Genomic DNA, 27,406 nt, shown 5'->3' with positions numbered 1-27,406 from the left:
TTGTTTTTCCAACAGTACAGTCCGCAGTCTTGTCTTTAAAAGGCCACTTCTGGTTCCGTTGTCGGAATATAAAACAACTGTTTTTGGTCAGTTTCTTCTGAATGGTTAATATCCTGTTTGTTATATGAAATATAAAATAAAAAAGAAACCGTTTTTCAGATACCGTTATTGACACTGAAAAAAGAACACTTTGTTTTTCAATTGTATTTTTCGCATTTCAAAATGTTTCTTTTTTTTTTTTTTGAACCCCATTCATTGAACAAAAATCCAGTAACTAAAACAGAATCTGAATGTTATGCTAATTTTGTTATGTGAATTTTATTTTGTAGTCTTTTGTTTACGTGTTTCGAAACTCCTTCAAGCCCCGCCTTCTATCCCGTGAAAGCGACTCCGATTGGCCCGCAGCGTTCCGGCAGTTTCGCAGACGTCATCAAAAAATGCCGGAAGTGTTGTGTTGACATGTGGAGAAAAAGTGTCGCGCAAGCAATCTTTAATTCCCGCTACATGTCCCGCATAGCAACGTTTATCCTGTCTTGACTTGAGTGACTGCTGTAAAATGTTGTAGCGGAAAGCCACGTTTTTTTGTGACTTTATAATGATTCTGCTGAATGCCGTAAAAGTCAAAAGTCTGCTGTCGACTGTTCGTCCGCTGCTCGCCCGGCGTGATTGTCTTCTCCAGCTGCGTCGCTCCATGGCCGCCGCTGGTGTTTCTGCGGACAAGATGGACACGGCAGCGAGGCCCGCCAAGCACGGCAAGCCGCTCAGGAGGCTGAAGGTCAAGGAGAGCCGCAAAAAGCGAGGAGACGTCCACGGACCTTGCACCGTGTACGTGCAGGTGGTCGGCGCAGGGAGCAGAGACAACCCCGCGTCTCTCTACGTCTTCTCGGAGTTCAACAGGTGCACAGCCACGCCCATTCTTTAATGTACAGGTGCTCCTTCGTCGATGCACGAGTTTGGTTGATAGAAGTCAAGTTTGAATTTGTATCTAAATTACTCATAGCCAACACTAATTGGGAGACAAACGGGTCAATAATGACACCACTACGCTATTTGAAGATCAATTAGTGATGTACTTTTTTAACATAGGCAGGAAAAATGCTGCTTTAAAAAAAAAATTATAACGGCATCTTAACATTGAACCGCCTTAAAGCAAAACAAAACACTGAAGTACACTAGTAAAAAAACTACATTCTGAGAGCCAAACAGTGATCCGGATCAGCCCCAAAATCGAATCGCCTGTTCTTAATTCCTATTTCTGAAATTTCCCGGGGCTTCACGGTGGCAGAGGGGTTAGTGCATCTGCCTCACAATACGAAGGTCCTGAGTAGTCTTGGGTTCAATCCCGGGCTCGGGATCTTTCTGTGTGGAGTTTGCATGTTCTCCCCGTGACTGCGTGGGTTCCCTCCGGGTACTCCGGCTTCCTCCCACCTCCAAAGACATGCACCTGGGGATAAGTTGATTGGCAACACTAAATTGGCCCTAGTGTGTGAATGTTGTCTGTCTATCTGTGTTGGCCCTGCGATGAGGTGGCGACTTGTCCAGGGTGTACCCCGCCTTCCGCCCGATTGTAGCTGAGATAGGCTCCAGCGCCCCCCGCGACCCCAAAGGGAATAAGCGGTAGAAAATGGATGGATGGATGGATGAAATTTCCCGAAACTTGGACCAAAATCCATCCAAACTTTTAGAGTCAAGGTAGAATGAAACAAACATAGTGGAGCCTTTTGTCAGGCATCCACTGTCTTTGTCTCTGCGGGTGGAGGCGAGTCACTAGCATACACACACACACACACACACACAAGTAGAAGCTTGTAATGTAAACATAAGGTAACATAGGAGAAATGATCCAAAAAAGCCCCAAAATATAATCACTTATCACATTTCTAACATTTCCCCCCAAAATTTAGCTTTATTTTGCTAACTAACGGACGGTTAAAGGTAATGAATTTGCATGTTTTGATTCTTTTAACAACGTCAGTAACGTTATCTTGTGAGCATTCACAAGTGATCCGGATCAGCCCCAAATATAATTGCTTGTTCTTAATTCCTATTTCAGAAATTTCCTGAAACTTGGACCAAAATCCGTCCAAACTTTTAGAGTCAAGGTAGAATGAAACAAACAGAGTGAAGCCTTTTGTCAGCCATCCACTGTCTTTGTCTCTGCGGGTGGAGGCGGGTCACTAGCATACACACACACACAAGTAGAAGCTTGTAATGTAAACATAAGGTAACATAGGAGAAATGATCCAAAAAAGCCCCAAAATATAATCACTTATCACATTTCTGACATTTCCCCCAAAAATTTAGCTTTATTTTGCTAACTAACAGACGGATAAAGGTAATGAATTTGCAGGTTTTGATTCTTTTAACAACGTCCGTAACGTTATCTTGTGAGCATTCACAAGTGATTCGGATCAGCCCCAAAATGTAATCGCTTGTTCTTAATTCCTATTTCTGGAATTTCCCGAAACTTGGAACGAAAATCTGCTCAAACTTTTAGAGTTAAGGTAGAATGAAACAAACAGAATGAAGCCGTTTGTCAGCCATCCACTGTCTTTGTCTCTGCGGGTGGATGCGGGTCGCTAGCATACACACACACACAAGTAGAAGCTGAGAATGTAAACATAAGGTAACATAGTAGAAATTATCCAAAAAAGGCCCAAAATATAATCACATATCAAATTTCTGACAGTTCCAAAAATATTTTTGCTTTATTTTGCTAGCTAACAGACGGATAAAGGTAATGAATTTGCATGTTTTGATTCTTTTAACAATGTCCGTAACATTATCTTGTGAGCATTCACAAGTGATCCGGATCAGCCCCAAAATGTAATCGCTTGTTCTTAATTCCTATTTCTGGAATTTCCCGAAACTTGAAACCAAAATCCGTCCAAACTTTTAGAGTCAAGGTAGAATGAAACAAACAGAATGAAGCCTTTTGTCAGCCATCCACTGTCTTTGTCTCTGCGGGTGGAGGCGGGTCACTAGCATACACACACACACAAGTAGAAGCTTGTAATGTAAACATAAGGTAACATAGGAGAAATGATCCAAAAAAGCCCCAAAATATAATCACTTATCACATTTCTGACATTTCCCCCAAAAATGTAACTTTATTTTGCTAACTAACGGACGGATAAAGGTAATGAATTTGCAGGTTTTGATTCTTTTAACAACGTCCGTAACGTTATCTTGTGAGCATTCACAAGTGATTCGGATCAGCCCCAAAATGTAATCGCTTGTTCTTAATTCCTATTTCTGGAATTTCCCGAAACTTGGAACGAAAATCTGCTCAAACTTTTAGAGTTAAGGTAGAATGAAACAAACAGAATGAAGCCTTTTGTCAGCCATCCACTGTCTTTGTCTCTGCGGGTGGATGCGGGTCGCTAGCATACACACACACACAAGTAGAAGCTGAGAATGTAAACATAAGGTAACATAGTAGAAATTATCCAAAAAAGGCCCAAAATATAATCACATATCAAATTTCTGACAGTTCCAAAAATATTTTTGCTTTATTTTGCTAGCTAACAGACGGATAAAGGTAATGAATTTGCATGTTTTGATTCTTTTAACAATGTCCGTAACATTATCTTGTGAGCATTCACAAGTGATCCGGATCAGCCCCAAAATGTAATCGCTTGTTCTTAATTCCTATTTCTGGAATTTCCCGAAACTTGGAACGAAAATCCGCCCAAACTTTTAGAGTCAAGGTAGAATGAAACAAACAGAATGAAGCCTTTTGTCAGCCATCCACTGTCTTTGTCTCTGCGGGTGGAGGTGGGTCACTAGCACACACACACGCACACAAATGTAGTCGCTTGTTCTTAATTCCTATTTCTGAAATTTCCCGAAACTTGGCCGAAAATCCGCCCAAACTTTTTGAGGTATTTATGGTAGAATGAAACAGAGTGAAGCATTTTGTTAGCCAGTCTTTGGCCTCGTTTACACTAAGCCGGATAAGGTTATCCAGGATAAATCCCACCTAACCTTATCCGTGTCCACACACACACACAATGGTCGTTTAAGACCCCTCCCCCCTCCGTCATCCGGCGCAACGCGGCCTAGTACGAATGGCCGGAAAATGTGCACGTCATAGTCACCTCCTTTGTGTGCAAGTTCTTAAATTTAACTTATCTGAACAATATCCAGTGTTGTGGTATTTCAATTAACTGGAATCCAGTGTGCTGTGGGGCCCATTGTAGTGAATCACACCTGAGACATCATAAATTAATCAAATCTTTATTAGACACGTAAACAATGTGATAAAGAACATTTAACATTAATCAATCTCGGGATCTAGATATCTGGTCAGGACACTCCTCACTCTTTTGACTTTATATACTTTGGACCTAGACGTTGAGTCCGCGACATACATGGCGGACAATAACTGATACAGTCTGCTTTGCCAGTCCAAATGCATTCGCCGTTTTCCGTAGTCTTCACTCGACGGCCAGGTAATACAAAGCACACGCTTCCTTTTTTATCACATCCACGGGAGCCTGCATTCTCGTTGACTCTCCTTCGACAAATGGACAAAGTTTTTCGCTAAGTAGAATCACAGCTGACCTGGACATTCGAAAGTTCTCTTGCCGTCTGAGAAGTGTTGTATCCCAAATAGCTGCAATCGCTTTCTCTTAAGGTATTCATGTGTGATTTCCACAAGCGTCTGTACAGACGGAAGGAGAAACACGGCATGTCTGGATGACTCGCCTCCATATTTCCAGTGTTTACCTCCGAGTTACGGAACCACTTTATTATAAAGCTAGCTGTAGCGCGTTCTTTCTGACGTCACTTCCTGTGTGGGGCGCGATCTTTCTGGCGTCACTTCCTCTCCGAACTCAGTTTGTAAATGATCGATGGGTCCATACAAAGCTAAGAGCCGGAGATTCAAGAAAAACACAGCGCACTTGCCCGTGTAAAAATGTGTCCGAGGAGGGGAACCTTAAACGCTGGTTTAGTGTGGCTAACATAATTATTCGTTTAAGGGGTTATCCGGTTTAGTGTAGACATAGCCTTTGTCTCTGTGGGTGGAGGCGGGTCGCTAGCGTACACACATAAGTAAAAGCTTGTACCGTATTTTCCGCACTATAAGGCGCACCGGATTATTAGCCGCACCTTCTATGAATTACATATTTCATAATTTTGTCCACCAATAAGCCGCCCCGGACTAAAAGCCGCGCCTACGCTGCGCTAAAGTGAATGTCAAAAAAACGCTGCGCTAAAGTGAATGTCAAAAAAACAGTCAGATAGTTCAGTCAAACTTTAATAATATATTGAAAACCAGCGTTCTAACAACTCTGTCCCAAAATGTACAAATGTGCAATCACAAACATAGTAAAATTCAAAATGGTGTAGAGCAATAGCAACATACCGGTAATGTTGCTCGAACGTTAATGTCACAACACACAACACACAAAATAAACATAGCGCTCACTTTCTGAAGTTATTCTTCATTCGTACCGGTAAATCCTTCGAATTCTTCGTCTTCGGTGTCCGAATTGAAAAGTTGCGCTAGCGTGGCTTCCAAAATGGCGGGCTCCGTCTCTTCGAAATCATCGGATTCAGTGTCGCTGTTGTTGTGCAGCAGTTCTGTGAATCCTGCCTTCCGGAAAGCTCGGACCACAGTTGTGACAGAAATATCTGCCCAGGCATTTACAATCCACTGGCAGATGTTGGCGTATGTTGTCCGGCGTTGTCTGCCCGTCTTAGTGAAGGTGTGTTCGCCTTCGGTCATCCATTTTTCCCACGCAGTTCGCAGTCGTGATTTGAATGCCCTGTTGACACCAATATCCAGCGGTTGGAGTTCTTTGGTTAATCCACCCGGAATGACGGCGAGTGTTGTATTTGTGTGCTTCACTTGTTTTTTGACACCATCTGTGATGTGGGCGCGCATAGAGTCATATATCAACATGGACGGAGCAGCGTGAAAAAAGCCACCCGGCCGCTTCGCGTAAACTTCCCTTAACCACTCGCTCATCTTTTCTTCATCCATCCATCCCTTCGAGTTAGCTTTTATGATGACGCCGGCTGGAAAGGTCTCTTTTGGCAAGGTCTTCCTTTTGAATATCACCATGAGTGGAAGTTAGCATGGCAAGCTAGAACCACAGTGAAGGATGACTTCTCATTCCCTGTGGAGCGAATATTCACCGTACGTGCTCCCGTTCCACAGTGCGGTTCAGTTGCTGTGAAATACGGTAGTAATCCGTGTGCGGATGGAGAGATTGCGTCTTTTTATGACCCGGATCGTTTAGTAGGAGCCATTTTGTGGTCTTTACAGATGTAAACAGGAAATGAAACGTACGGTGATATCCGCGCGTTTTTTCTTCTTCTTCCGGGGGCGGGTGAAGCGCTTCCTGTTCTATGGGGGCGGGTGAAGCGCTTCCTGTTCTATGGGGGCGAGTGCTTTCCTTGGCGGTTGCTTGCGTAGAAGAAGAAGCGCTTCCTGTTCTACCGGGAAAAAAGATGGCGGCTGTTTACCGAAGTTGCGAGACCGAAACTTTATGAAAATGAATCGTAATAAAGCGCACCGGGTTATTAGGCGCACTGTCAGCTTTTGAGAAAAATTGTGGTTTTTAGGTGCGCCTTATAGTGCGGAAAATACGGTACTGTAAACGTAAGGTAACATAGTAGAAATGATCCAAAAAATCCCCAAAATGTAGTTACTTATCACATTTCTGACATTTCCAAAAAATATTTTGCTTTGTTATTTTGCTAACTCACGGACGGATAAAGGTAATGAATTTGCATGTTTTGATTATTTTAACAACGGCCGTAGTGTTATCTTGTGAGCATTCACAAGTGATCTGGATCAGCCCCAAAATGTAATCACTTGTTCTTAATTCCTACTTATGAAATTTCCCGAAACTCGGACGAAAATCCGCCCAAACGTTTTGAGGTATTTATGGGAGAATGAAACAAACAGAGTGAAGCCTTTTGTCAGCCATCCACTGTCTTTGTCTCTGCGGGTGGAGGTGGGTCGCTAGCATACACACACACACACACACACACACACACACACACACGCACACACAAGTAGAAGCTGGTAATGTAAACATAAGGTAACAGTATAAATGATCCAAAAAAGCCCCAAAATGTAATCACTTATCACATTTCTGACATTTCCAAAAATATTTTTGCTTTAATTTGCTAACTAACGGACGGATAAATGTAATTAATTTGCTTGTTTTGATTATTTTAACAACATCCGTAACATTATCTTGCTACTATTCACTTTCTTTATTAAATCTGTCACTGTACTCATTTATTACGTTGAAAAATAACATCTTTATCCTTCATGATGATCAAGCGGCTTGGATCAAACATGCAGTGTTGATTTCTACACTTTCTCAACATTTGACCATGTCTAATGTACCTTCTCTTTCACTTTCCCTTAGAGGGTTTGCCTCACGCTCATCATAAAGGTGAAAAAAAGTCATTTAAAGTGACCTTTTACTTCCAGCAATGCACACCTAACTAGTTTTCTCTTTCTTTAGTATCAGTCATTTATAGCCGTGCTTATGTAAACATGAGAGGTTGTAGGCAACATAATGATAGGGATGGATACCTCTCATATTTTAATCGATACGGCACCAATTCCTAGTTGATACCGTGACTCAACGGTACTCATTTTTGCCATTTTTACCTGTTCAAATGTGTCAACAAATGTTAGTTGTTTAAAAAAACAATACTTTTTCAAATGTAACATTAAACACTGAGCTGTGCTGTCTAGTTATCTTGTTTTGACACTTGTGTCTCTCATTTGCAAGTACTGTAATCATTACCATATTTTTACTGACTATAGAGTGCATCGGCATATAAGCCACATCCACTACATTTTTTGAAGAAAAATATTTTTCCCTATATTAGCTGCTATAAGCCGCAGATATATTCGTTGTGAAATGAGTTATTTACACAGAAAGATTTTGTAAATGTTTATTTACATACCTTAATTGTTTCCAAACGGTGTCTGTACCATGGCAGTAAAACGGCTGATCAAACAAAACAGAAGTCATCGTCATGGACCCACTGGCTACGAAAGCTGGCTCTCCAATCAGCTAAATAGACTCAATAACTCCATGGTAAGGTTTTGGTGATTTTACGAAACTGAAACAATACAAAAAAAAATGCCATCGTAAGTTAATGATCCTAACACAGACACTTATAAATGTGTTCGCATATTAGCTAAAACTAACAACGCTAGCTTCATTACATACGATAGCCCGTACAAATATGCATGAAAACACTGTAGGAGTGTTTTCATCACACAAGGGTCGGTTTAGTAAAGAAGAATTGTTTTAGTTATAAAACTTACAAACGTTGCTTGGAGTTATGAATGAAGAATCCTTACGAGTAGAAATGCAATGGATGGCTAGAATGCGGAAATACACTTGTACTTCCGGTTTAAAGCTCTAAACAGAAGGGCACTGCAGCAAAGCATAGAGAAAAAGTAGTGCCTTATATTACAGAATTTATGGTCTATAGTAGTCTTTGAATTAAAGTTAAAGTACCAATGATTGTCAAACACACACTAGGTGTGGTAAAATTTGTCCTCTGCATTTGACACATCCCCTTGTTCACCCCCTGGAAGGTGAGGGGAGCAGCGAGCAGCAGCGGTGGCCGCGCTGGGGAATAATTTTTGGTGATTTAACCCCCAATTACAACCCTTGATGCTGAGTGCCAAGCAGGGAGGTAATGGGTCCCATTTTTATAGTCTTTGGTATGACTCGGCCGGGGTTTGAACTCACAACATACCGTTCTCAGGGCGGACACTTTAACCACAAGGCCACTGAGCAGGTGCAGTAACAGTTCCAATGCGTTAGATGGCACTGGTGTATGGACTACAGTGTGCTGTCGTAGTCAAGAAGTAGTCTTTGCCATTAAGTTGAACATGCCAGTCTTGTCTTTTTTCGAGTCCTACAATGTGTTTATGCTGTAAGTATTGTTCTAATTACACACCAGCTGTGTGATTGTAACATGCATCTAATTTTAGTTTTCCTTACCAAATTTGGTGTTGTTGAATTTGCCATGTAAAATCACAAATGCTAATTTGTAGCATGTATATGGAAAATCCAATGTAAATTAGCATCAAGCTTGCAAATCTTGAAAAGTGGAGCCTTACTGTACTTTTGTGAGCCCTCTTCTCGCTTTAGCATCGGAAATTGTAACATCCCTAAGCGACATTCCAGCTCTGACTGCTTGTTTCGCCGCCAAGTTTTTGAGCCGGTGTATTGGCATTGTGATGGTTGAAGAACATGTTGCCATGACTGCTGATGTGTGCTGTCTGCAGGTACTTGTTCAACTGTGGTGAAGGAACGCAAAGACTCATGCATGAACACAAGTATGTATGTGAGTGATGGGGACATATTGATGGATTATTGCTAAGTGTAACAATGATGACTTCTTGTGTCAGACTGAAAATGTCTCATCTGGACAATATCTTCCTGACCAAGATGAGCTGGGAGAACGTTGGCGGTCTGTCAGGTCAGTAGCTTGTCATATGCGTCGTGTATCACACCTCCATCATGTTTGTGTGCACGTCTGCAGGGATTATCTTGACCCTGAAGGACACGGGCGTGCCTGAATGTGTCCTCTCTGGACCTCCTCAGCTGGTCAGTGACTCTCAGGCTGCTTGTGGTGTTGAGGCATGTTCCTCATCAGTTGTTTGTGCTTGAAGGAGAGCTACTTGAAGGCCATCAAGACCTTCTCTGGGCCGCTGGAAAGCATCAAACTTTGTACATCTTCAACAACTTGTTCATTTCTGTGTTGTCCTCTTCTTTCTTCCTTCAATGTTGTCTTCTTCTCGCAGCTGTTCGTCCCCACACTGAAGACACGTACACAGATGACACCATGAGCGTCCATCAAGTTCCTATATTTGGTCAGTAGAAGCTCCTCTCTCTGCTCCTCACTCACATGTTGCAGTCGTTTTCTTCTTCTACTTATTTTTATTTTTATGTCTTCTTAATTTTCTTTTGTCCTTTTGTGTTTCTTCCTACTTTTCTTTTTCTTCTTCTTCATTTTGTGTTTCATTTTTGTTATTCTGCTTCTTGTTCTTGTTGTTCTTTTTCCTCTTTTTCTTTTTCTTCTTATTTTCCCTCTTTTTCTTGTTCTTTTTCTTCTACTTTTGTGTTTCTTCTTCTTTTTTCTTTTTCTTTTTTTCTTTTCTTTTTCTTGTACTTTTGTGTTTCTTCTTTTTTTTAAATTTCCTTTTGTTATAATGCTCTTTTTCCTTTTCCTTTTTTTCTTCTTTTACTTTTTCTTGTTTTTCTTGTTCTTCTTGTTGTTCGTCTTCTTGTTTGTCTTTTTCTTTTTATTCTTTTTCTATTTCTTGTTCTTCTTATAGTTCTACTTGTTTTCTTCCCCCTTTCTACTTCTTGTTCCTCTTGTTCTACTCTTTGTTCTTCTTCTTTATTATTGTTCTGGATCTTTTTCTTGTTATTGTTTTTGTTTTACTTCTTCTAGTTCTTCCTTTTCTACTTCTTGTTCTACTCTTGGTTCTTCTTGTTCTTCTCCTTCTTCTTTGTCTTCATGTTTTTGGTTTGTCTTCTTGTTTTTCTTTTTGTTCTCGTTCTTTTTTCTTCTCTTTTCCTTACCTATTCCTTCGTTGTTCTTCATTTTCATCGTCATCGTTTTCATCATCTTCTTACTATTATTCTAATTTGCCAGCAGCATCGCCAGGAAGGAGCTCCTCGCCAAGTCCCGCCTCCCCCAGCAGGAACGCGCAAGCAGGTGACTTCCCGTTGTTTCTTTTTTATCTTCTTCTTTTAATTTCAATTTTTCTTCTTCTTCTTCTTGTTCTCTTCCTTTTTTTCTTCATATTTTTCTTTTTCTCCTTCTTCTTCATCATCATAGTTGTCTTCTTCTTCTAATTTGCCAGCAGCTTTGCCAGGAAGGAGCCGCTCGCCAAGTCCCACCTCCTCCACTGGTAACAAGCAAGCAGGTGACTTCCTGATGTGTTTCTTATTTTTCTTCTTCTGTGGTAATTGTCAAAGAGAGAAGGTTTAATCTGACAGCATCATGTCTTCTCTCAATGGAGCAGAACAATCAAACGCTACAAGAGACTCATCTCTGGTTGTCGCCTTTATCTGCAAAGTAGGTCAGCTTCTTCTTCAAATACTTCTTACCACTTTCACTTGAAAACAACACGTGTGTGTGTGTGTGTGTGTGTGTGTGTGTGCGTGTGTGTGTGTGTGTGTGTGTGTGTGTGTGTGTGTGTGTGTGTGTGTGTGTGTGTGTGTGTGTGTGTGTGTGTGTGTGTGTGTGTGTGTGTGTGTGTGTGTTTGTTTGTGTGTTTGTGTGCGTGTCAGCTTCATCCCAGGAAAGGAAACTTCTTAGTGGCAAAGGCGAAGGATCTTGGACTTCCTGTGTGAGTCGTTACTTCCTTCATGACAGTCAAGCAATGATGTTCCTTTTCATAAATAAATAAAAGTTTCATTTTCGTCGTAGCGGCACGGCGGCGATCGGGCCCCTCATCGCCGCCCTGAAGAGCGGGGAAAACGTCACGTACGACGGCAAAGAGGTGTGTGTTCACATTGTTCTTATTTAACAAAAAATAGGTTTCTAATTATCGTCGCTCTCTTTTAGGTCCGCCCAGAGCAGGTGTGCACGCCCACTGATCCTGGACCAGTCTTTGTGGTGGTTGAATGTCCCTCCTTGGACTTTGTCCAACCTCTCTGGGACAATCAGCACATATCAAGGTAACACTCTACATCGTGTGTTTGTGTGTGTGTTTTGCAATGTTCCTTCTGGCTCCACCTCCAGGTATCAAATTGGGGGAGCTGAGGACCCTCCCGCCCTGGTGGTCCACATGACTCCAGAGTCGGTGCTGAAGACGGATCAGTACCAGATGTGGATCGACAGGTTAGCGTTCTCAAGTTTCGTACATTTGAACTTCCTGCCTTCTTTTTTTTTTTTTTACCTTGAGCTCTCGTTCCATCCGCAGGTTCCCGCCCACCACAGAACACCTGATCCTCAACGAGCACGCCAGCTCCGCCCACAACGTCAGAAGCCACAAGATCCAAGCCCAGCTCAACATGATCCACCCCCAGATCTTCCCAGAACTCAAGTCTTGGCGAGCTCAGGTCGGTTTCCATGAGCCCAAGTTAGACAATCTAAAAACCTTTGTGTTGTCATGGCGACTCTCAGGAGCCAGAGGCTGCTCTCCAGGTATCCCATGTGCGCGCCGAGTGTCTTCTCAAGTTCCAGCTGCGACCCGTCGTGGAGTGGCAGAGGTCAGCTTTGATTTTTGTATCAGTATGACAGTGTTATTCGAAATATTCCATTGTCTTTGGCAGGAATGTAATTTGAATGAAAAGGGAACCAAAACACTGTAAATTCCGGACTATAAGCCGCTACTTTTTCCCTACGCTTTGCACCCTGCGGCCTATGAAACGGTGCGGCTAATTCATGGATTTTTCCTCGCTGACGACCATAACGCAAATAGCGTTAAAAACAAAGCAAAAGCACTGAGTAGGTGTTATTGTTTGTGCTGTGGCGCCATCTTTTGGACAACTTCGCTCACTGCAGGTGCTGCTGTGCTGCATTGCCCTTCTATTTGAAATGAGCCTTCAACCGTAAGTGCTGTTCCGTCTTAAGTTAAAGCACCAATGATTGTCACACACACACTAGGTGTGGTGAAATTTGACCTCTGCATTTGACACATCCCCTTGTTCACCCCCTGGGAGGTGAGGGGAGCAGTGGGCAGCAGCGGTGCCGCGCCCGGGAATCATTTTTGGCGATATAACCCCCAATTTCAACCCTTGATGCTGAGTGCCAAGCAGGGAGGTAATGGGTCCCATTTTTATAGCCTTTGGTATGACTTGGCCGGGGTTTGAACTCACAACCTACCGATCTCAGGACGGACACTCTAACGACTAGGCCACTGAGTAGGTAGCCGTCCATAGCGTACTTACTAGTATTAATTCTTCATTCATCATTTCAAGCAACGTTTGTAAGTTTTACAATATAACTAAAACAATTCTTACTTACTTAACTGTCCCATGTGTGATATCTGTAGGTGTATTTTCATGTATATTTGTACATGCTATCGTAATGTAATGAAGCTAGCGTTGTTCGCATTAGCTGACATGCTCGCACATTTACGAGTGTCTTTGTTAGTATTATTACCTTACAATAGCATTTTTTTAGGTATTGTTTTAGTTTCACAAATTCCTCAGTAAATTCACCAAAACGTTACCATGGAGTTATTGAGTCTGTTTAGCTGATTGGAGAGCTAGCTTCCGCAGCTAGTGGGTCCATGACGATGACTCCTGTTTTGTTTGTTCACCCGTTTTACTGCCGTGTGACAGACACCAATTGGAAACAATTAAGGTATGTAAATAAACATTTACAGAATATTTCTGTGTAAATAATTCATTTCACAACGTATATATCTGCGGCTAATACATGGAAAACTGTTTTTTGTTTTTTTTCTAAAATTTAGTGGGTGCGGCTTATGTTCCGGTAAATACAATACATATTGTTGATATACCGGAAGCCTAATTTAATTGTTTGATTGACGTCGTAGCAACATTACCTCTTATTGGTAAAGATGCCGTCACTCACACACTGAAATACCCTTCACAATAATGTACATGTCTTCCCATTCAAATAATATCTCTTCAAAATATAATTAAATATCTATAATAAGTGTTGCATTAATACAAAAAAAAGTCACAACAATCCCGGACATTTTGTCCTCCTTGTTACCTTTTGTGTTTTTGTCCTCTGTTAGAGACGCCATCCCGTCCTGCAACACTGAGGACTTTGTCAAAGAGGCGTTTGAAGTCCCCAACTTCCTGCAGGAAGTGGAGAAAATACGCCTCAACGTGGAAGCAGAGCCTACTGGTGAGTTTGTAGAATTTCATGAAGACAAACTTGGGATGAATCCATTTTTGAGTCCTGAGCCAATATTTTGACAATAGATCATAGATGAGAAAATAGGGCTGGGCGATAAAACTATATCAGTATATATTGCGATAGACACGTAATTGATAACAATAAAAAATGCATTCGATGCATGAAATGCATGAACAAAGGCACTCGCTTTCTGGTAACCGAGCAACGCAGGAAGTGATCACTGATCAGTGGGAGTGACACGCTAACAGCCAATCAGGTAACAGTATCAACTATCAATTTTGGTTGCGCCATCTTGTTGTCTGGCGGTTCAATCTTTACATGGAGTGAGAAGAGAAATTAAAAATTAAGAAATTGTGGATAAAAGGGGAAAGGTCATCTGGACAGTATGGATTTTTTCAAAGGTACCGTAGTCAGACCAATGTGGTCTGTAAATGATGCAAGACCACTAATACCACGCCACCTTAGCGGTGCTCACCCTTTGGAGCACAGTTGTAACTTCCTGGCACTAAACCTGTGTTCACATTTTCACACTTTGCACTATTTTCTTACATTTTTAAGCATTTCCTACATATTCCTTATTTTTGCACCTTTATTTTAAGACGTTATCGTGAAGTGTTGAATTTGATTTTACACTTTTGTTTACATTGTTTGTTTTCCATGCTGGTGTTGACATTTCCTTTCTGCCTTGATATCTGAGGGGGTTATAATCAGAGGAAGGTTACGTTTAAAATAAAAATGTTTACATTTAATGTATTTTTCTCCTTCTCCTTATTTTCTGTAGGCCATAAAAAATGTCAATAATTATCCATATCGACCGATCTAAAACACTCATATCGTGATACAGTTTTCAGCCAGATTGCTTAGCTTTAAGTGAAAATGTTTCATATCAAGTAACTAAAGTAAACACAATTACACATATTTATAAAGCTGACTTTGCCCGTATTTCTGTAAATCAGATGATGTATTAAATGTGTGGTATTAAATACTCCGTATATGTTTGTTTAATAAAATCATGTGTAACAATAAGTAAACAAAATCAACCATTAGCTTCCATTTAAATCATTTAGGTTTTGCCCTCAAAGCCTTCATGTATCCACAGACTTACTCTCTCCGTTTGTAAACAATAACAAAAACCACCAAAACATTATTTTGAGAAAAAGGAAACTATTGCCTTAATCACGTTGGTATCCTTTATATGGTGATGCTGTACCATGTATGGATATGTTTGACATCTGGATGGATCAGACCTACTTTACATTGAAACTTCAACGGTTAGCTTCTTTTGTCGTCCTGCTGAGTGTGTGTAGCATGTTTAGCCATCTTTTTTTTTCTAGTCCTCCATTGATAACGAGACTTGCAAGAAGTTTACTTTTTTTCCATCACTGTGGTGAGGATTAGTATCTTAGAAGCGGCTTTGCACTGTGGATAGACACATAAATTGGAATTCAGGCACCTTCTGTTTGTGTGTAGCAAGAAATATGATATGTATTAATTGTCTCCCTGCGTGTGCATTTATTTTGAAGGAACCGTAAACGCGAGTTGAATGTTTATCATGTAAACACTGGGACACAGCTGTGCTAAAGATCGCTCAGCAGCCGATCATTTAATAAAGTCAAATATCGGTATGTTGTGTTCGGTCTTCCTCTTCCATGGAGTGTTTTGTCTGCTGCTGCAGGACAACAGGACTATCCTGAGCTGGTCTTCCTGGGAACCGGATCCGCTATGCCCATGAAGATCAGAAACGTCAGCGGCACTTTGGTCCACATCAGGTCAGCAGCCCACACCGGAACCTCTAAAACGCTAGAAAGTTCCCACACGTCCTCGATCTTCTCCCAGCCCCAGTCAGTCGCTTCTGTTGGACTGCGGCGAGGGAACCTTCGGCCAGCTCTGCAGACACTACGGCGACGGCGTGGACGAGGCACTGTCGAAGATCTCCACCATCTTTGTGTCCCACCTGCACGCCGACCATCACACGGTTAGACCTACCAATCAATCAATCAATCCCAGCCTGAATGATTAAGACTTGTTGTGACGAGAACCTTCTGTCTGTGCAGGGTCTCCTCAAGTTGCTGTACCAAAGAGAACGAGCGCTGGTACGTAGATAGCAGGCTTGTCACCGTACAGGAATTTCCGCGATCCTCAATACTTATTTGATACCACCAAGTACCAATCCCCTTTCCATATGAGTTGGGAAATTGTGTTAGATGTAAATATAAACGGAATACAATGATTTGCAAATCATTTTCAACCCATATTCAGTTGAATATGCTACAAAGACAACATATTTGATGTTCAAACTGATAAAACAATTTTTTTTTGCAAATAATCATTAACTTTAGAATTTGATGCCAGCAACACGTGACAACAAAGTTGGGAAAGGTGGCAATAAATACTGATAAAGTTGAGGAATGCTCATCAAACACCTATTTGGAACATCCCACAGGTGAACAGGCAAATTGGGAACAGGTGGGTGCCATGATTGGGTATAAAAGTAGATTCCATGAAATGCTCAGTCATTCACAAACAAAGATGGGGCAAGGGTCACCACTTGGTCAACAAATGCGTGAGCAAATTGTTGAACAGTTTAAGAAAAACCTTTCTCAACCAGCTATTGCAAGGAATTTAGGGATTTCACCATCTACAGTCTGTAATATCATCAAAGGGTTCAGAGAATCTGGAGAAATCACTGCACGTAAGCAGCTAAACCCGTGACCTTCGATCCCACAGGCTGTACTGCATCAACAAGCGACATCAGTGTGTAAAGGATATCACCACATGGGCTCAGGAAGACTTCAGAAACCCACTGTCAGTAACTACAGTTGGTCGCTACATCTATAAGTGCAAGTTAAAACTCTCCTATGCAAGGCGAAAACCGTTTATCAACAACACCCAGAAACGCCGTCGGCTTCGCTGGGCCTGAGCTCATCTAAGATGGACTGATACAAAGTGGAAAAGTGTTCTGTGGTCTAACCAGTCCACATTTCAAATTGTTTTTGGAAACTGTGGACGTCGTGTCCTCCGGACCAAAGAGGAAAAGAACCATCCGGATTGTTGTAGGCGCAAAGTTGAAAAGCCAGCATCTGTGATGGTATGGAGGTGTATTAGTGCCCAAGACATGGGTAACTTACACATCTGTGAAAGCGCCATTAATGCTGAAAGGTACATACAGGTTTTGGAGCAACATATGTTGCCATCCAAGCAATGTTATCATGGACGCCCCTGCTTATTTCAGCAAGACAATGCCAAGCCACGTGTTACATCAACGTGGCTTCATAGTAAAAGAGTGCGGGTACTAGACTGGCCTGCCTGTAGTCCAGACCTGTCTCCCATTGAAAATGTGTGGCGCATTATGAAGCCTAAAATACCACAACAGAGACCCCCGGACTGTTGAACAACTTAAGCTCTACATTAAGCAAGAATGGGAAAGAATTCCACCTGAGAAGCTTAAAAAATGTGTCTCCTCAGTTCCCAAACGTTTACTGAGTGTTGTTAAAAGGAAAGGCCATGTAACACAGTGGTGAACATGCCCTTTCCCAACTACTTTGGCATGTGTTGCAGCCATGAAATTCTAAGTTACTTATTATTTGCAAAAAAAATTAAGTTTATGAGTTTGAACATCAAATATCTTGTCTTTGTAGTGCATTCAATTGAATATGGGTTGAAAAGGATTTGCAAATCATTGTATTCCGTTTATATTTACATCTAACACAATTTCCCAACTCATATGGAAACGGGGTTTGTACAAAACCCAAAACGAGTGAAGTTGGCACGTTGTGTAAATTGTAAAAAAAAAAAACAGAGTACAATGACTTGTTAATCCTTTTCAACCTATACTCAATTGAATAGACTGCAAAGACAATATATTTAATGTTCGCACTGGTAAACTTTATTTTTTGCAAATATTAGCTCATTTGGAATTTGATGCCTGCAACATGTTTCATAAAAGCTGGCACAAGTGGCAAAAAAGACTGAGAAAGTTGAGGAATGCTCATCACTTATTTGGAAAATCCCATGGGTGAACAGGCTAATTGGGAACAGGTTGGTGCGATGGTTGGGTGTAAAAGCAGCTTCCATGAAATGCTCAGTTCCCAAACCATGAATTGATTAACGTGGACCCCGACTTAAACAAGTTGAAAAACTTATTCGGGTGTTACTATTTAGTGGTCAACTGTACAGAATATGTACTGTACTGTGCAATCTACTAATAAAAGTCTCAATCAATCAAAAAACGTTTACTGAGTGTTGTTAAAAGGAAAGGCCATGTAACACAGTGGTAAAAATCCCCCTGTGCCAACTTTTTTGCAATGTGTTTCTGCCATAAAATTCTAAGTTAATGATTATTTGCAAAAAAAAAATAAAGTTTCTCAGTTTGAACATTAGATATCTTGTCTTTGCAGTTCATTCAATTGAATATAAGTTGAAAAGGATTTGCAAATCATTGTGTTCTGTTTTTATTTACGAATTACACAACGTGCCAACTTCACTGGTTTTGGGTTTTGTACTTTTAAATTCACTACTTAAAGAGGTCATATCATGATTTTTTTATTTATTTTAAAACACTTCATTGTGGTCTACATAACACGTAATGGTGGCTCTTTGGTCAACATTTTGCACAGATTTTGACAAACGGTTTGTGTTGAGAGGCGGCGTTGTTGACTACACTGTCATCCTTGTTTATTACAGTAGTTGTTTTTTTGTATTTTTTTGCTAAGACCGTATGGAGAATATGGAGATAGGTGATCATTATTAGCCATGTAATTTTTACTTGACTTTCACCACAACACAACATCCCGGATGATATAGCGAGATCAGCGGCTCGCCGTGGTTTGTTGTCGGCTCAAGGGGGCGACGACGCCGGGGACAAAAAGTAAGAAAGCCCGACTGCAAATCTGGTGCTATACGCTAGCCTCATCCGCCCTGAGAATGGAAGTTTGTGAGTTCAAACCCTGCCCGAGTCATACCAAAGACTATAAAAATGGGACCCATTACCTCCCTGCTTGGCATTCAGCATCAAGGGTTGGAATTGTGGATTAAATCACCAAATGATTCCCGAATACGGCCACCGCTGCTGCTCACTGCTCCCCTCACCTCCCAGGGGGTGAACATGGGGATAGGTCAAATACAGAGGATAATTTCACCGCTCCTAGTGTGTGTTGATTATCTTGAGGACTTTAACTTTAACTTTAGCTAAGGTTGAACTTCTGTCGAGTCTTTATCTCTCCAAGTATAATTTCTAACCTACTGTTATTAAATACCGGTCTCCATTGCCATAGATAGTAGGCACCGACTCCGCCATTAAAAGTAGTTTTTCGGAAAATCCATCTATTTGTGGTTGAAGTAGGACTCTTCTCTCAACTTCCTCACAGTTGCGAGCACAAATTATGCAAGTTAGAAGTAAGGCACTTTTTACTTCAGATGAGGCTGAAAGTTTGTGTAGTGACACGTGCTGGTAAAGCAAACCAACAACGGCATTTTCCTCCATTGGGTTTCATCGCGGAAATGTTGTTGTGGCATAAATTTAAATGAGCTGACTCACGCTAAGATGTTCGGGTAGATTTCTACCTTATGTGGATAATCCACTGACGTCACACGGACCGTTTGGAGGAAGTAGGGAGGAAGGCAAGATTGTTTTGTTTTGCGTAATTGGTCCCCTTTATTTGAAGTGTTTCAAAATGTCAAGTCTTAAAAGGGGACATATTCTGCAAAACTTTTAATATTTATTGATACTTATTTTTGTGTATTTGGAATCTGCAAATTGTAAACTCAAATTATGGAAGCATTGCGGAGATTTTTATAAAACAATCTTGCCTTCCTTCATACTTCCTCGTCTAGAATTTGCTCCTTTTGTGACGCTTTTCCCAATTGTGACGTCAGCGGATTATCCATATATGGTAGAGATTGACCCACAGTGCTTTGCTCGAGTCCGCCATTGTATTCAATTAGTTCCTTCTTTTTCTCTATCCTCTTGTTGTGGTAGTATCCATTTATATTTTGTGTGTTGGTATCGATGTATCGGTGCTTTTAGCAACCCGAATAGATACGGTAGTAGAGTATGGGGGTCTAAGTGGGGTACGTGGTGGTGGTCTAATGCTGGTGTTTGTCAGGCGACTTTAGGGAAGGCGTGGAGTAGCGTCTTCCTGATGGGTCCCCCAGACATAATGAGCTGGCTGACGCAGTATCACCACAGCTGTCAGGAGATCCTCCACCACGTCAGGTACGAGCGCGAGGCCTCTGCCGTCTTCTCGCATCCTCACCGCCCCCTCTTCTCTTCCAGCTTCATCTCCAACAATGTCCTGTACTTCAAAGACAAACCGCCGACGCCGAGGACGCAGACGTACCTCCAAGCGCTGCTGAAGAACAACAGCCTGGAAAAGGTTCGATTGGACGTGCTCGGCGTCAACGTCCTCGTCTCACTACGTGTGTGTGTGTGTGTGTCCGTGTGTGTGTGTGTGTGTGTGTGTGTGTGTTAGTTCCAGACGTGCACGGTGCGTCACTGCAAGAACGCCTTTGCCTGCAGCTTTACTCACCAGTCAGGGTGGAAGCTGGTCTTCTCTGGAGACACCATGCCCTGTGACAACTTGGTGCACATGGGTGAGTCCACCATCTTCCTTCCCTTGCCGTCCTGGAAGTGGAGGCGTTCATGACAATGTTCCTTAGAGAGCACTCAGCTGACGGCTCGTTTCTTGTCTCGGACCGCAGGGAAGAACGCCACCTTGCTGATCCACGAGGCCACGCTGGAGGACGGTCTGGAGGAGGAAGCTGTGGAAAAACACCACAGGTGAGGACAAACTTGATGCCACCGGATAAAGATAAGTCTTGTCAAGCGATTAGAAAAAATAGCCATGAATTAATGCTTTCGGGACATTTACCTTAAATTATCTTTTTTTTTTTTTTTTTTTAATTTTTTTTTTTTAAAATTAAATCAAATTAATTAAACACCTGCTCAGTGGCCTTGTGGTTAGAGTGTCTGTCCTGAGATCGGTAGGTCGTGAGTTCAAACCCAGGCCGAGTCATACCAAAGACTATAAAAATGGGACCCATTACCTCCCACTCAGCATCAAGGGTTGGAATTGGGGGTTAAATCACCAAATGATTCCCGAGTGCAGCCACCGCTGCTGCTCACTGCTCCCCTCACCTCCCAGGGGGTGAAACAAGGGGATGGGTCAAATGCAGAGGGTAATTTCACCACACCTAGTGGGTGTGTGACTATCAGTGGTACTTTAACTTTTATTTTTCAAAGCCCAACAGGACATAAAAGTCAAGAAGTGTCTAAAAACATTTTGGACTCATATATTTTTTACTTTTTTTGTTTAAATGCCTCAAACATGTAATGTTTTTTAGGTTTTTATACCCTTTTGAAGGTTTTATGGTCAGATAAAGTCACAGGTTTTAATGAGTAAAATCAGTCATGTTTTAAAAATGTGTACTATAGATCGACCGATATAGTTTTTTTTCGTGAAGGAGGCCGATAACCGATATTTGGAGTTGATATTCATTTACAGTAAAAGTGACACACTGGTGTCGAAATTTTAAATAATATTATTAAAAACTCAAACTTTGTTTGAATGCCTAAAGCCTATTTATTAAAAAAAGGACATAAAAAATAAAAACTAACAAAAGTGTAGGAGTTTCTTTTTAAAGGTAAATAAAGATTCGAATAAATAAATAGCTACCTGAAGTTTTACCAAGTAAAAAGTATTATTTAGGTAGGTAGGTAGGAACGTAGGTGTGCGTGTGTGTGTGTGTGTGTATATACACACACACACAAGTGTGTGTGTATATATATATATATATATATATATACACATATATATATATATATATATATATATATATATATTACAAACTCCATTTCCATATGAGTTGGGAAATTGTGTTAGATGTAAATATAAACGGGATACAATGATTTGCAAATCATTTTCAACCCATATTCAGTTGAATATGCTACAAAGATATTTGATGTTCAAACTGATACTTTTTTTTTTTTGCAAATAATCATTAACTTTAGAATTTGATGCCAGCAACACGTGACAAATAAGTTGGGAAAGGTGGCAATAAATACTGATAAAGTTGAGGAATGCTCACCAAACACTTATTTGGAACGTCCCACAGGTGTGCAGGCTAATTGGGAACAGGTGGGTGCCATGATTTGGTATAAAAACAGCTTCCCAAAAAATGCTCAGTCTTTCACAAGAAAGGATGGGGCGAGGTACACCCCTTTGTCCACAACTGCGTGAGCAAATAGTCAAACAGTTTAAGAACATCCATCTATCCATCCATCCATCTTCTTCCGCTTATCCGAGGTCGGGTCGCGGGGGCAGCAGCCTAAGTAGGGAAGCCCAGATTTCCCTCTCCCCAGCCACTTCGTCCAGCTCCTCCCGGGGGATCGCGAGGCGTTCCCAGGCCAGCCGGGAGAGATAGTCTTCCCAACGTGTCCTGGGTCTTCCCCGTGGCCTCCTACCGGTCGGACGTGCCCGAAACACCTCCCTAGGGAGGCCAGATGCCCGAACCACCTCATCTGGCTCCTCTCGATGTCAAAAACAGCGGCTTTACTTTGAGCTCCCCCCGGATGACAGAGCTTCTCACCCTATCTCTAAGGGAGAGCCCCGCCACCCAGCGGAGGAAACTCATTTCGACCTTTCGGTCATGACCCAAAGCTCATGACCATAAGTGAGGATGGGAACGTAGATCGACCGGTAAATCGAGAGCTTTGCCTACCGGCTCAGCTCCTTCTTCACCACAACAGATCGATACAGCGTCCGCATTACTGAAGACGCCGCACCGATCCGCCTGTCGATCTCACGATCCATTCTTCCCTCACTTGTGAACAAGACTCCGAGGTACTTGAACTCCTCCACTTGGGGCAAGATCTCCTCCCCAACCCGGAGATGGTACTCCACCATTTTCCGGGCGAGAACCATGGACTCGGACTTGGAGGTGCTGATTCCCATCCCAGTCGCTTCACACTCAGCTGCGAACCGATCCAGTGAGAGCTGAAGATCTTGGCCAGATGAAGCCATAAGGACCACATCATCTGCAAAAAGCAGAGACCTAATCCTGCAGCCACCAAACCAGATACCCTCAACGCCCTGACTGCGCCTAGAAATTCTGTCCATAAAGGCTATGAACAGAATCGGTGACAAAGGGCAGCCCTGGCGGAGTCCAACCCTCACTGGAAACGGGTCCGACTTACTGCCGGCAATGCGGACCAAGCTCTGACACTGATTATACAGGGAGCGAACCGCCACAATAAGACAGTCCGTTACCCCATACTCTCTGAGCACTCCCCACAGGACTTCCCGGTACACTGTCGAATGCCTTCTCCAAGTCCACAAAGCACATGTAGACAGGTTGGGCAAACTCCCATGCACCCTCAAGGACCCTGCCGAGAGTATAGAGCTGGTCCACAGTTCCACGACCAGGACGAAAACCACACTGTACCTCCTGAATCCGAGGTTCGACTATCCGGCGTAGCCTCCTCTCCAGTACGCCTGAATAGACCTTACCGGGAAGGCTGAGGAGTGTGATCCCACGATAGTTAGAACACACCCTCCGGTTACCCTTCTTAAAGAGAGGAACCACCACCCCGGTCTGCCAATCCAGAGGTACAGCCCCCGATGTCCACGTGATGTTGCAGAGTCTTGTCAACCAAGACAGCCCCACAACATCCAGAGCCTTAAGGAACTCCGGGCGGGTCTCATCCACCCCCGGGGCCTTGCCACCGAGGAGCTTTTTAACTACCTCGGCAACCTCAGCCCCAGAAATAGGAGAGCCCACCACAGATTCCCCAGGCCCTGCTTCCTCATAGGAAGACGTGCTGGTAGGATTGAGGAGGTCTTTGAAGTATTCCCTCCACCGATCCACAACATCCGCAGTCAAGGTCAGCAGAACACCATCCTCACCATACACGGTGTTGACATTGCACTGCTTCCCCTTCCTGAGGCGGCGGATGGTGGTCCAGAATCGCTTCGAAGCCGTCTGGAAGTCGTTTTCCATGGCTTCCCCGAACTCCTCCCATGTCCGAGTTTTTGCCTCCGCGACCGCTGAAGCCGCACATCGCTTGGCCTGTCGGTACCTGTCTGCTGCCTCCGGAGGCCTATGAGCCAAAAGAGCCCGATAGGACTCTTTCTTCAGCTTGACGGCATCCCTTACCGCTGGTGTCCACCAGCGGGTTCTTGGATTACCGCCACGACAGGCACCAACCACCTTGCGGCCACAGCTCCAATCGGCCGCCTTGATAATAGAGGCACGGAACATCGTCCACTCGGACTCAATGTCCAGTGCCTCCCTCGTGACATGTTCAAAGTTCTTCCGGAGGTGGGAATTGAAACTCTCTCTGACAGGAGACTCTGCCAGGCGTTCCCAGCAAACCCTCACAATGCGTTTGGGCCTGCCAGGTCTGTCCGGCATCCTCCCCCACCATCGCAGCCAACTCACCACCAGGTGGTGATCGGTAGAAAGCTCCGCCCCTCTCTTTACCCGAGTGTCCAAAACATGAGACCGCAAATCCGATGACACAACTACAAAGTCGATCATGGAACTGCGGCCTAGGGTGTCCTGGTGCCAAGTGCACATATGTACACCCTTATGTTTGAACATGGTGTTTGTTTTTGACAATCTGTGACGAGCACAAAAGTCCAATAACAAAACACCACTCAGGTTCAGATCTGTCCGGCCATTCTTCCCAATCACGCCTCTCCAGGTTTCACTGTCGCTGCCAACATGAGCGTTGAAGTCCCCCAGTAGAACGAGGAAATCACCCGGGGGAGCACTCTCCAGTACTCCCTCGAGTGAATCCAAAAAGGGTGGGTACTCTGAGCTGCCGTTTGGCGCGTAAGTGCAAACAACAGTCAGGACCCGTCCCCCCCACCCGAAGGCGGAGGGAGGCTACCCTCTCGTCCACCGGGTTGAACTCCAACGTGCAGGCTTTGAGCCAGGGGGGAACAAGAATTTCCACCCCAGCCCGTCGCCTCTCACTGCCGGCAACGCCAGAGTGGAAGAGAGTCCAGCCCCTCTCAAGAGAACTGGTTCCAGAGCCCTTGCTGTGCGTCGAACTGAGTCCGACTATATCTAGCCGGAACTTCTCCACCTCACGCACTAGCTCAGGCTCCTTCCCCCCCAGCGAGGTGACGTTCCACGTCCCAAGAGCTAGCTTCTGTAGCCGAGGATCGGACCGCCAAGTGCCCTGCCTTCGGCTTCCGCCCAGCTCACACTGCACCCGACCTCTATGGCCCCTGCTAACCCACGTTGCCTCTTCGGGCTGTGCCCGGCCGGGCCCCATGGGGACAGGCCCGGCCACCAGGCGCTCGCCATCGTGCCCCACCTCCGGGCCTGGCTCCAGAGGGGGGCCCCGGTGACCCGTGTTCGGGCGAGGGAAATCTGGGTTCCTTGTTCGTGTTCTTCATAGAGGTCTTCGAGCTGCTCTTTATCTGATCCCTCACCTAGGACCAGTTTGCCTTGGGAGACCCTACCAGGGGTCATAGAATCCCCCGGACAACATAGCTCCTAGGATCATTGGGACACGCAAACTCCTCTACCACGTTAAGGTGGCAGCTCAGAGAGGAGTTTAAGCAGTTTAAGAACAACATATCTCAAAGTGCAATTGCAAGACATTTAGGGATTTCACCATCTACGGTCCATAATATCATCAAAAGGTTCAGAGCATCTAGAGAAATCACTCCACGTAAGCGGCATGGCCGGAAACCAACATTGAATGACCGTGACCTTTGATCCCTCAGACGGCACTGTATCAAAAACCGACATCAATCTCTAAAGGATATCACCACATGGGCTCAGGAACACTTCAGAAAACCACTGTCACTAAATACAGTTGGTCGCTACATCTGTAAGTGCAAGTTAAAGCTTTACTATGCAAAGCGAAAGCCATTTATCAACAACATCCAGAAACGCCGCCGGCTTCTCTGGGCCCGAGATCATCTAAGATGGACTGATGCAAAGTGGAAAAGTGTTCTGTGGTCTGACAAGTCCACATTTCAAATTGTTTTTGGAAATATTCGTGTCATCTGTACCAAAAGGGGAAGCGAACCATCCAGACTGTTATCGACGCAAAGTTCAAAAGCCACCATCTGTGATGGTATAGGAGTACATTAGTGCCCAAGGCATGGGTAACGTACACATCTGTGAAGGCACCATTAATGCTGAAAGGTACATACAGGTTTTGGAACAACATATGCTGCCATCTAAGCGCCATCTTTTTCATGGACGCCCCTGCTTATTTCAGCAAGACAATGCCAAGCCACATTCATCACGTGTTACAATAGCGTGGCTTCGTAAAAAAAGAGTGCGGGTACTTTCCTGGCCCGTTTGCAGTCCAGACCTGTCTCCCATCGAAAATGTGTGGCGCATTATGAAGCGTAAAATACGACAGCGGAGACCCCGGACTGTTGAACGACTGAAGCTCTACATAGAACAAGAATGGGAAAGAATTCCACTTTCAAAGCTTCAACAATTAGTTTCCTCAGTTCCCAATCGTTTATTGAGTGTTGTTAAAAGAAAAGGTGATGTAACACAGTGGTGAACATGCCCTTTCCCAACTACTTTGGCATGTGTTGCAGCCATGAAATTCTAAGTTAATTATTATAATGCAAAAAAAAAATAAAGTTTATGAGTTTGAACATCAAATATCTTGTCTTTGTAGTGCATTCAATTGAATATGGGTTGAAAATGATTTGCAAATCATTGTATTCTGTTTATATTTACATCTAACACAATTTCCCAACTCATGGAAACGGGGTTTGTATATACGTATATATATATATATATATATATATATATATATATATATATATATATATATATATACATACACATATATATATATACATACATGCATACATACCGTATTTTTTGTACTATAAGTCAAAGTTTTTTTCATAGTCTGGTCGTTAGTGCGACGTATACTCTGAAGCGACTTATGTGTGAAATTATTAACACATTACCGTAAAATATCAAATAAATATTATTTATCTCATTCGCGTAAGAGACAAACAAAATGTCCGCAATCGTCACACACACGTCAGCAATCATCACTCACACGCCAACCAATAAGAATTCGGCGGGGGAGGGTCATGGCAGAAGTGCATTGTGGGTCATGGTATGCTAACTGCTATATGCTATACGGTACTGCCGGAGCTATTAAAATGGATCACATCAACATCGGCGGTAACTTATAAAAACTGAGAAGGACTGAACTAAAATGGCACCGAAAAGGAAATCATATACTGCAGATTACAAGCTGGACGTAGGGAAATATGCAGCAGAGAACGGCAATTGAGCAGCAGAAAGAAAGGACGATACAGAGGCAACATATATATACTGTATATGTATACACACATACATACATACATACATACACATGTATATACATACATATATAATATATATACACACACACACACACACATATATATATATATATATATATATATATATATATATATATATATATACATACATATATAATATATATATACACACACACACACACACACATATATATATATATATATATATATATATATATATATATATA

At 42.9% G+C, this 27,406-nt stretch overlaps 1 protein-coding gene across 4 annotated transcripts in view; it reads left to right on the top strand.

Annotated features, from left to right (window-relative positions):
- The first annotated feature begins 421 nt into the window (after positions 1-421).
- Positions 422-27,406, top strand: part of elac2 (elaC ribonuclease Z 2) — a 32,228-nt gene continuing 5,243 nt past the window's right edge. The window contains exons 1-23 of one of the 4 annotated variants that reach the window (XM_061981475.1): positions 422-897; positions 9,287-9,337; positions 9,410-9,480; positions 9,544-9,608; positions 9,674-9,731; positions 9,806-9,874; positions 10,666-10,725; positions 10,877-10,936; positions 11,036-11,088; positions 11,304-11,362; positions 11,443-11,515; positions 11,581-11,693; positions 11,758-11,856; positions 11,939-12,077; positions 12,142-12,227; positions 13,730-13,842; positions 15,530-15,623; positions 15,691-15,829; positions 15,909-15,947; positions 19,959-20,068; positions 20,129-20,228; positions 20,325-20,445; positions 20,554-20,632. In XM_061981475.1, coding sequence (XP_061837459.1) covers positions 596-897; positions 9,287-9,337; positions 9,410-9,480; positions 9,544-9,608; positions 9,674-9,731; positions 9,806-9,874; positions 10,666-10,725; positions 10,877-10,936; positions 11,036-11,088; positions 11,304-11,362; positions 11,443-11,515; positions 11,581-11,693; positions 11,758-11,856; positions 11,939-12,077; positions 12,142-12,227; positions 13,730-13,842; positions 15,530-15,623; positions 15,691-15,829; positions 15,909-15,947; positions 19,959-20,068; positions 20,129-20,228; positions 20,325-20,445; positions 20,554-20,632 — 2,153 coding nt within the window. In that variant the 5' untranslated portion in view covers positions 422-595. Of the gene's footprint in view, positions 898-9,286; positions 9,338-9,409; positions 9,481-9,543; positions 9,609-9,673; positions 9,732-9,805; positions 9,875-10,662; positions 10,726-10,873; positions 10,937-11,035; positions 11,089-11,303; positions 11,363-11,442; positions 11,516-11,580; positions 11,694-11,757; positions 11,857-11,938; positions 12,078-12,141; positions 12,228-13,729; positions 13,843-15,529; positions 15,624-15,690; positions 15,830-15,908; positions 15,948-19,958; positions 20,069-20,128; positions 20,229-20,324; positions 20,446-20,553; positions 20,633-27,406 lie in introns of all 4 variants that reach the window. The other 3 variants (XM_061981473.1, XM_061981474.1, XM_061981472.1) reach the window with 3 other exon arrangements.

Source organism: Nerophis lumbriciformis, linkage group LG24 (assembly GCF_033978685.3).
Source record: "Nerophis lumbriciformis linkage group LG24, RoL_Nlum_v2.1, whole genome shotgun sequence".
In the NCBI taxonomy this organism is placed as follows: Eukaryota; Metazoa; Chordata; class Actinopteri; order Syngnathiformes; family Syngnathidae; genus Nerophis; species Nerophis lumbriciformis.
The sequence above is the reverse complement of the archived record's forward strand: the minus strand, read 5'-3'. Positions and strand labels throughout refer to the sequence as shown.